General features: G+C 30.9%; 2 protein-coding genes across 2 annotated transcripts; both read right to left on the bottom strand.

The window, feature by feature from the left end:
* Window positions 1–1672: 1672 nt before the first annotated feature.
* Window positions 1673–3441, bottom strand: LOC122719617. The gene is made up of 4 exons (XM_043945578.1): window positions 3438–3441; window positions 2964–3120; window positions 2644–2860; window positions 1673–1888 (listed from the first exon to the last, which is right to left on the bottom strand). Exons 1-4 carry the CDS (start codon window positions 3439–3441, stop codon window positions 1673–1675), a joined length of 594 nt encoding a protein of 197 aa, XP_043801513.1.
* Window positions 3442–5677: 2236 nt separating this feature from the next.
* On the bottom strand, window positions 5678–9203 carry LOC122719616. The gene is given in 6 exon segments (XM_043945576.1): window positions 5678–7428; window positions 7897–8311; window positions 8598–8723; window positions 8951–9097; window positions 9099–9151; window positions 9153–9203. Coding segments are annotated over 6 exon segments (1305 nt in total). The 3' UTR covers window positions 5678–6915.
* Between the last annotated feature and the right edge of the window lie 1218 nt (window positions 9204–10421).

Genomic DNA, 10421 nt, shown 5'->3' with positions numbered 1-10421 from the left:
CTTCCATTAATTACACTAAAATATTTATAGCTCACATTATAATAACTCACATTATAATAGTTCACATTATAATAGCTCACATAGTGTAAGCTATTATTTTCATTTACTTCAATAAATTTAAACACATTATTTTTCTTTTGTTGCAATACAAAACAAACTATCAATTTTATTTAAATTTTGATACTTCTATTAGTAATTCCTTACTAATTCCTTACAGTTCCTTACTAATACTCTTCCTAAGTAATTATAATTATCAACTTTATTAATTGATTATCTTAATTAATTGGTAAGTTTGATATTATAAAATAAAAAAGTATTATTTAATCTAAAATATAAACATATTATTTTTATATTCTTCTTTACTACCAAATCTTTCTTTCCTTTCTTTCTCACCTTTCTTTCTCACCTTTCTTTCCTATTAAAACTTATATTTATCACTTACCATACAACACTCCTAATAAAAATTGGTAGGATAAAATCCATCTTACGCTCCTGTTCCTCCAAAATGATCCTTCTCAAAGGCCTCTCGTTTACGTTGCGCTGTTCAACAAGAAAATTTGCCTTCGAGGTTGAACCACGCGTATCGCGCTTATACGTGTTCACATATAAAACTCGTATAGACACGGGCGTGCATAGCCAGCCACCGTTGATTTATCGGTCGACATTTTTTCGAGGGATTTTTATTACGTTTTGATCCTTTCACGCATACATTTAGCCAAGGATGGTCCATGCCAGCGCGTGGACACTCGAATCGCCCTGCAAAATCTTCCCATCCTCTTTGCTTTTCCGAGAAATCCTTCTTCGTCATTTTTCAATAATAAATTCGCGTAATATGTGCACTATGAACTTATTCGTGATAATAACTTACAATAATGGTTTAATAAGAAAAATTTAAGAATTAATCGGTACAATTTAAAGGCCATTTGACAGTCATTAATATCTAATTGGTATATTCATATCAATTATTGATTAAAGACTGTAGGAAGTCACATAAATTTTAGAATATATTTTTCATAGATTATAGAGTAGAAAAATATATTTTATATTTATAATTATAAATGAATAGTTAGTTCATATTAGTAGTGACTTATTTTAATGTTTATCTGACTTCTTAGAATTTAATTTAAATTGAATAAATTGAAAGAGAGGAAGTGATTTTGGATCAAAGAATCGATATTAAAAATTAGTAGGGATGATGGATGAATTAAAAAATAAATATTTCACATATGCATCACGTATACATTATTTTTACAAGAAACATATGTCTATCTCTATTAGTTTACTAGTTTAGTAGAAGTTTAGTAGAAGTAGAATATTCATGCACAAAAATATAATGTATACAACTGCATAATAATAATTAATAATAATAATTAATAATATGATACATATAATTGTTATATATATATACAAGTTACAACGTAATTTATAATCGTTATAAATTAATTACAAACATAATCGGAAATATGCATTGTGTAATAGAGCAGACATTACATGTTTTCCAAATTGAACAAGAAAAAAATCATTAATTTTAATTAATCTTTCGATTGTAATGAATCCTTTTTCTCGAATTTTCTTCTCGAATAATTATTTCGATTAAATTTGTCAAAATTATCGTAAGTAATCGTTATATAAATTTTTACCGAGATAAAGTTCATTGATAAACTCTTCATCGTCAATGAATTTTTCTAGCAATCGCGTCGATTATCCTTTGATATGTAGCACTGTCCAAACCGCAAAATGATTTATCTCGTGGAAAGATGGACAATGCTCTTCGTCTTCGTCGTCGACGTAAAATATCGTCGAATTCATCGTCTATTGTTGGAGGATTAACCTTGGCGTAATAAAGCGCCGCGAAACCACTGTAGATGAGGAGAGCTGCGGTGGCAAGCTGTTGGAAAGTTTAATTATCAATATTTATCGTTAATATTATCAAGAAAAATTTCTATCTCACGATCATTTCACGATCAATTCTTTTTGAGTGTCAATGATCTACCAACAAATGTTATTTTAATAATAAAATTTCTTAAGAAATTCTTCGCGTGGAAATGGAAGATCGAATGAGCATTAGATGCTTTAAAAAATGCTCAAAAAGAATTCTCAGAGAATTATTTTATATAATTTTAGAAAAGTATTTAATAAAATTTCTTAGTAAACATCTTACTTTCTTTTGAGAATACTTTTTGATCTTAATCTCGTTTAAACTCGACACGAACCATCAGAAACCACACGCAAATAGGAAGTGATAGGATAGCATATGGAGAATACACTATTCTATAAGTGTTTATTCTATAGTTGCATTTTTTATAGTTGGCACGTTTTTGCGGTTTTGCATCTAACTGTTATTAGCTATTTTCACGTTTCTCTTTATTCAACTGAAATTATATTATTAATTTACGTACTTATAGTTATTACTTTGATTTTTGTTTAGATAAAAATATTTTTTGCTAGAATTTTAAAATATTCGAACTATGTTTATATATTTTATTTTAATTCTTTTAATACCTCTCAAATGAGAGGTTGTTTTCTAATAAGTATTTAATGTTAAACATTGTTTAAAAATGTTTTAAATATATCCTGATGTTAGATATATGATATTTTATCCTTTTCCATAGAATATCATATTTGAAATTCATCGAAACTTACTTGAAATACAGCCCAAAATTTGTAACTTCCTTCGTTTATCAAAAAATCATAATAACCACTCCAATAATCGACTTTCGCTCTCATAGATTTCATATCGGATTCTTCCTCTTTCATTGCATGATGATCATCGTCATGATGGTTATCATGGTTATCCTGGTTATTCTGATACATTGATCCATGATCCTCCTGGTAACCGCGTCGATACATTCTCGGATTTCTAATAAAAAATCAAAGAGAAGAATAATTCGATTAATTTATATCATTAATTTAACGATGTCAAGTAATTTTTATTTTAAGAAACAATTCTTCAATATCACAACCTGTATGTTTGAACAGCAGTGCCAATTGCAGATGTGTCGTCATATTTATCAGATTCCGGAAGTATATCAATCTCGTCGAAAGGTTCACTTGTTTTCACATGAGAAACGAAAACAAGTAGCAGAAAATAGTGACACACTAAATTTGTTTGTACCCTATCTGAAATATAGAAGATTTTGAATCATTCAAAAATAACATTCTCCATTTCTTACTTAACTCGAGAGATAAAAATCCCCAATATCGAATCAAAATTTTCAACATTGCAAAACTTTTACAATTAATTTTTAATTTATTCCAAAAATAACGAAATCCATTTCCATTTAGGTATCTTATTTTGAACGGCTCAAAATTCGCGCACAAAAAAATAAAAATTCGAATCAAAATGGAATCACAATTCATTTGAAAAATCACAAAATCTATTTTTCTCTCAGATCTTCGAAGAATAAAATAATTCCCAATATCGAAAAATTATCTACCCATAATTTCAATTGCTCTTCACTCGTTTCCAAGGAACCTCGATCGCTCGAAAACTACCACGTCTTGTTCCTCTCATTCGTGAACACGTGTCCATACGCGCACTGGTCTTCTATTTGCTCTCACCGATTCATGGAAACGAAAACGATTCACCACCGGCCGATACGTAGATACGAACGTTCATTCCTCGATGGCCGTGGGTTCATCGATCTCGTGTCACACGAAACGCGTCTCTTTTTCGAAGCTTTTTCGTCCACGTTTTCAAAGTTGTCAACGGCGAACACCGAATATCGGTCGAGTGAACCGTCTGTGATAAAATCTAAGGAGAGACTGAAGGATTCGTGGGTCCAGTTTAAACATACTGTTACCGGTAACTGTATCACGAGAAACGTTAAGCAAATCCAACGTGCAGCGCTAAAAGCCCTAATTGTTATATACTTGCTCTTACGCGTCCTCGCGTCGTCGTCTAGAAAGATTTCAGACAAAATTCGGTTTTGAGATTAGAGATCGTGTCTTCGATCGTGTCCACCCAGACGGTTCCATTATCGCGTCGTTGAAAAGTAATTCACGTTATGTTTGGTTTTTTAATAAGATCGTTGAATCGATGAGGTGTACGGTTGAGATTTGTTGGCTGGGATGAAGGAGTTAATTTAGAGTGGGCGGATGATGTGTTTGTATAGCGTTCTTGTCGGTTTTATGGTCGATTATGGTGATTAATTAAGTTCAAAGTGATGATGAAGTTTCTGTTGTCTCGCAATAATTTTGTTAAAAATCGATGTTCATATTTGGCTGTTTTAATAGAATTTAAATTTTCGATGATTTGTTAAAAATGCTAATATATTTGGATTGTGTTTGTTTTAAAATAAAAGCAGCCAAATTTTTTAAAATAAAATAAAATCAAAAATTAAATATAAAATATTAAATAAAAAGGTGAGCTACGTAATAATTCAATCAGATATACATAGACATCTTAAGAAAACTGATTAGTGCACATACGAGAATATTAATTTAACGGATTTTTTTGATCTTGATAAATTTACGTACAGGTGTAAAATGAAGTTGAGTGTATCCAATTATAAATGTTATATTTATAAGTAAATAAAACTTAAATAAAAAACATTTATTGAAAGATCACTGTTAATAGACATTTTAGATCTGATTTTTCAAACTACACATATATCTTTTAATTTAATTTTTGAATAATTTAATCTTAATAGAATCGTAAATCTTAGAAATCTTCTAATACTCAATATATTTAAAATTAAGATTAATATTAAACAATTTTATAAATATAAAAGAAAATTCGATTGTTAATTCAAATATCGTATTATTAAAATTTACATAATCATAAATCATTCGTGAATCCATTATCAATATCGATACCAAATTCAACAATTTCCAATTTCCTATTTTCCAATTCTCACAATATCCAATTTATTTCCAACTATCGATCTAGATAAAAGTATCATAGCAATCACGGTTTGGATTGTCGTCATTTTAGCCAATTTGAGCGTTTAACCGTTTCCTGTTGCGATCACTATTTAAAACGTGGAAGGTGTATATCGAACGGAAAGTTTCTTTCAGGAAGAATGGAAATATTGATCGTTCGTAGATGATATCTAGGCAAAGAAAGCATTATGTTTGGGTCAGTTAGGCTGCGTGCATCCTCTTACGGTTATTAGGTGAGGCGATTAGCAAGTTCTTAAGCGAGTCCCGTTGAAACAATACTCTAAACCGGCGATAATTGCGACAGATGGTTTTACTTGATGCTCGACTTTTGCGTCTTATGCTCGTTTGAATTTGCTCTAACCGATTATCTTGATATTCGTAAAATTTTGTATTTAATTTTTCGAAAACTGGATTAATAAAACTGGATAAATCTCATATATTATACGTATTTACATCATTATAGTATACGTATTACGTCATTATAGTATACGTGCTCAATATTAGAATTAATCGTTAATCAAGTCAAATTGATTGGTTTGAGATATTTCGTTTTTGTAATTGTTAAAATAATTGAACAGGTGTTTTTGGTATTTTGGATTTTATTAAGATAGAATTATTATGTATTATATTTAGTTTATTTTCACAATGGTATTTTAGTTTTAGTCATCTGTGTAATGTACATACAATATTTATATATTATAGATAATAGATACAGAGAGAAATCTTCATTTGTAGTTTCTTCTAATGAATGTAGAACGTTAAATAAGATCAAGATTATCATATCGTTCGAGAAAAAAAGAAATAAATAAATCTAAAACAAGCTTAAAGCATGGATTCATTCAAGACGATCCATTTTTTTTTTACACTTCTTTCTTCTTTCTCTATTGAACGAAAATGAATATTCGCGTGTTCTCATTGTATGAAAAATACAACGTGCGTATATAAAATTCGCGAAAATGTGATATGAAAGGATGATGATTCGTATTCCATGTACGAAATCATGGAATCATACGTGGAATGAAAGCAGGGATGAATCAAAAGGGCGTAATTGGTCAATAGGAATGCGAGACTATTAGAATTCTCGTGCCGTTTCCAGTAATTCTTTCGATTTCGCCGATACTGACAAATTCCGGCTCGTTATCCCGCCAAAAACTTGTCCCACCGCTCGTCACGAGATTGTAAGAAACAGTCATAACCGAATACGCTTGTTTCTCAGGAATTTAGGAATCGATCGCGCGCCAAATGATCGCAGCTGCTATTATTATTTAAGATAAATTAAATTTTATTCATTATTCGATTGAAGATCAGGCTTGGATATATTTGATTTCTCCAAATTAGGATAAAGAATAGAGTAGAAAAGTAATTTGAATAAATTTTTATTAGAGTAGTTTCTTTTGAAATGATGGAATTATAGCAATTTCACTCTTCTGTCTAGTATGCACGTAAGGAAATATTTAAGATTATAGAGAAAAGTTATTGGTGGAAGCATAATTTGTTTCGTAAATTTTTATCGTTTAAACAAATTTTGTTTTTTGAAGCTGGAATACATAACGTAGTAAAGAATTGGCATAAATTTTCATTTTCATGTTATAATTACTATATATATGAATGGCGTAAAATTATTCTTACACTTTTATATAAATATTACATTATTTACAAAAAACTTATAATATTTACACGTACAAAATTATTGCTCGTACTGTAATACGTACGTCTTATTTATATTACTTACTAAATATATATTACAAACAAACAGTGGATTCGGTATGTTGTCAAAATTAGAATTCCACCAACTTAATTTAATAACATGCGATTTGTGTATATGTGATATTATCGAAACATTCACCGCAATATCATAACATTAGATCGTGTAATATGTTCAAACGTAATAATGATTCGTCACACGATCTAATATAACTCTAATATCGCGCGATCAAATTCTCATTTCCAAATATATGGTAAAACTGACTCATCGAAATCAATCCTCCCCGCTGCAACTCGTCCAAGTCATTCAAATGATTAGAAATCAATCTAAAAAATTTGTCCATACTTCTCGGCAAAGCTCTCGACACTCTGCAACGCTTCACCCGCGAAATCCCACCAGCTGAAATCGTTGTACGATCTGCCGTGATCGTGATTCACAGCATCGGCCAAATGCGCGGGGAACGTGATCTTGTGCCTTGCGATGCTCTTCAATACCAGGGCAGCGATGTATATGATGAAATAGATGCTGAAATACAGTGGAATGTACCAAAGCTTCTTGCCTATGTAGTAATAAGAGTATGGCCTCTTGTCGAGCCTCTGATCGTTCATTTCCGGTTGCTCGGTGTGGTATTCCGGTATGTGGTCGTAGATCACCTCGTGATGGAAGTCGTGATGATGGTGGCCGTAAGAATGGTGGTCGTCGTATGGCGGATGATCCAAATGGCCGGAATACTCGATCGGTTTCGGTGAATCATTGTTGTAAGACGTGTCCGGCTGATAATCGGAGTAGTCGGAATCGTGGGACGCCATGTAGGAATCCGGTTTGTAGGAATCTGGTGGCTGAAAACGATCATTTGCGCGAGTTTGAACTGAGATTGATTGGCTCGGAATTTTAATTACGGTATGGTGGATATTTGAAGCTTGGTAGTATGTGTGGGTATCATCTTAAAATGATGATTAAAAATCTGGTAAGGGTGAAGATTTCTTTTTAGATTATTGAAAAGAGAATTGATAATACGATGAGAATTTGATAATCTATGAATTTTTAATTCAATAATTTGTATTTGAATTATTCGAGTTATATTTTGTCGTGTGATGAGATCATATCGAAATCATATACAAACTTCAACTTGAATATCTTATCCCTCTTTACTGTCACTTCTTAGTATCATCCATCAATTTCAAGGTTTATTCAATTAATTTCCCAATAACGTATACAAAATAGTCGAAGAGATAGAGAGAGAAAAAAGGATGCATGTATTGAATTTCAAAAGCAAAGTAGAGTATTTTGGTGTTCGAAGGATGTACCTTGTCACTTATCTCAGAATCTGCGTAGTCGTCCATCGACATTGGCTTCGAGATCGGCTTGTCGCCGAGGTAATCTGGCGGTTTCGAAATCGGCTTACTGCTTAAGTAATCTGGTGGTTTATAGTCGTAGCTCTCTGAAAACGTTGGCTTAGAAAAGTCGAACATGCTCGAAGATGATGGTGGACCGCTTGGTGGACCGCTTGGTGGACCACTTGGTGGGCCACTTGGTGGGCCATTTGGTGGGCCACTTGGTGGGCTGCTTGGACGATTGGCAGGTTTCGAGTTTTCCTTCATATCGTTCGATGGTTCCTTGTTTTTGAAGCTAAGCGGTGATGGATGATATCTGTCCTGAATCTGTTTCTTTGCGTTCTTTGTGTTCAATTGTGCTAATAATTCGTGGTCCAATGTTGAGTATCTAATTATAAATTAATATTTCGTATAGAGTAAACTGTCTATGACTATTGCGAAAGTTTTTGATGAATTGTTAAAACATAAAAGAAATATTAATTCGATACTGCGTTTACATTCTTTTGATTATTTATTTTTAATTTTTTATGTCGTGATGCAGTTTTTTAATATTTGGTTGTAAATAATTAAATCTTCGATTGAAATCTTTAAATAGAATTTAAAAATTCTAACAAAATTTTAAATATAATTTGTCTCTCTCTTTCTCTTTAATTTTAAACGTAAATCTTTCTTACCTTCCAACAGAGGGATAATTAATCGCTTCGCCATTCTTTAAATTTTGAATTTTCGGTGAGATGTATACAGGCGACATAGTGATAGCTATGTTCTTGATACTCCTCGATTCGCTTTGCGTTCCATTACTTCGTTACAATAAACCGGAAGAAAAAAAATTTATCTAATTATTAATTTAATTGAAATTATTTTGCTTTTGTATTTGGAATATATCTCAAAAACTCGAATTCATTTTTTTTTCACTATATCTTTTTAAAAATTATCCAATCATATAATTGTTATCAACTTTACGAAAATACTAGAAAGGTTAAATCAAACGTTCTTCGTTGTCTTCCAAAACGATCAATGATCTAACCTGACGATCCACGGATCATCGTTCCTCGTGTCCACGTCCTCTTGACCGTTCCTCGACACTTTCGCATATGACATCACTTGAGGCAAGACCGAATGGATCGACAGACTTGCTAAAAGCACTGAAATTAATGCGCGTATCATCTTCTTCGATATCCAAAGATGAATGATCGAGGAACTTCGCCTCGTGTCTTCTATATAGACTCTGTAACTGTATCTCTCGAGCCAGTCGTTGCTAATTTATTGTCCAACTCCATTTTCACCTGTTGCCGCTATTTAATGCCATTTACAATTTTCTTCTCTTTTTAATCTGAAAAAAAATCGTGTAAATTTTGAGACAAAAATTCGAATCGATTGTCAAATATTTTATATATTTTTTTAGGAATTGTGTAGGAATTGTTTTTCGCTTTCGTTTTTGGATGTTCAATAGTTCGTTCAACGACAAAACATTGGCCGTACGGATGATGGTGCTAATGGGACGAAACAACGAGACTTGACAAAATCCTTCTAATCTGTTTGGCAAATTATAACACACCGTTACGAGATGGTCAAAGTTGGAATCGAACGATGAATGGTGACCTTGAGATCATTGCTGAAACTATCAGAAACTATCAGAATTATAAAATAATTACTAGAAAATTGAATTTTTATGAGCAAATAATATATTACGAATGCTTAAATTATCGAATAGGTATTGTTTATTATTTATATTGGGATTTGATGTATAAGTAACATGAAAAAATTTCGCTATTGGGCTGTTGAACGAAGATATTTTGCGATAGATGAAAGAGTATATGTTCATTACATTACACAAAAAAATTTAATGGGAGCAATGGAGAAGTAACTTTGATTATTTGTATTTTCATTTATTTTTGTATTCGGTTTATGGGATATTTTTGTATTTTTATCCTTCTCGTGAACGATGTAACTATAATACATTATGAAGATTCGTAATTACGCGCTATTTGCATAATTATATCACATGTTTCTTTTGAAGAATTGTCATTGTTTTCTTATTTAACATTTTTTATTATACAACGTTTTCGTCAATTCTAATGTGCTTTATGTCAATTATGTATATTAAGATTTTCTTAGTTCGTACTTCGTTTTCATTTATTATTATTGCGCAAAATTTTATACAATTTTTTTTAAAAATATTGAACGTGTTAATAAGATTATAAAAATGGTTATTTTATAATTAATATTGTTAGAGGTATTTGAATATATCTTAATATATTTTCAATTAGAAAATAATTGCAATACTTAGTTAGTTAGTTGGTATCGTAAATATATTTCTTTGTAATATTAAATATTTTTTAAATTATTAATATTAGTATTTATTTATAATATTTCTAGTACTTTTTTCATTATTTCATATTTATGAGTATTTTAGTATTATTACCTACTTTTTTTTTTAAATAATATTTATCAACTCGATTAAATATAATTTTTCTATTAATTTCATTTAAACTATT

This window comes from Apis laboriosa, unplaced genomic scaffold (genome assembly GCF_014066325.1).
Source record: "Apis laboriosa isolate Shangri-la unplaced genomic scaffold, ASM1406632v1 scaffold910_cov157, whole genome shotgun sequence".
Classification (NCBI taxonomy): Eukaryota; Metazoa; Arthropoda; class Insecta; order Hymenoptera; family Apidae; genus Apis; species Apis laboriosa.
The sequence above is the reverse complement of the archived record's forward strand: the minus strand, read 5'-3'. Positions and strand labels throughout refer to the sequence as shown.

Excerpts from the sequence above, each read along its gene's own strand:
- LOC122719617 (XM_043945578.1), bottom strand. Across the intron at positions 2,861-2,963 it reads ACTGCTGTTCAAACATACAG|AAATCCGAGAATGTATCGAC; the intron begins GTTGTGATATTG and ends ATTTTTTATTAG. Across the intron at positions 1,889-2,643 it reads AATTTTGGGCTGTATTTCAA|CTTGCCACCGCAGCTCTCCT; the intron begins GTAAGTTTCGAT and ends ACTTTCCAACAG.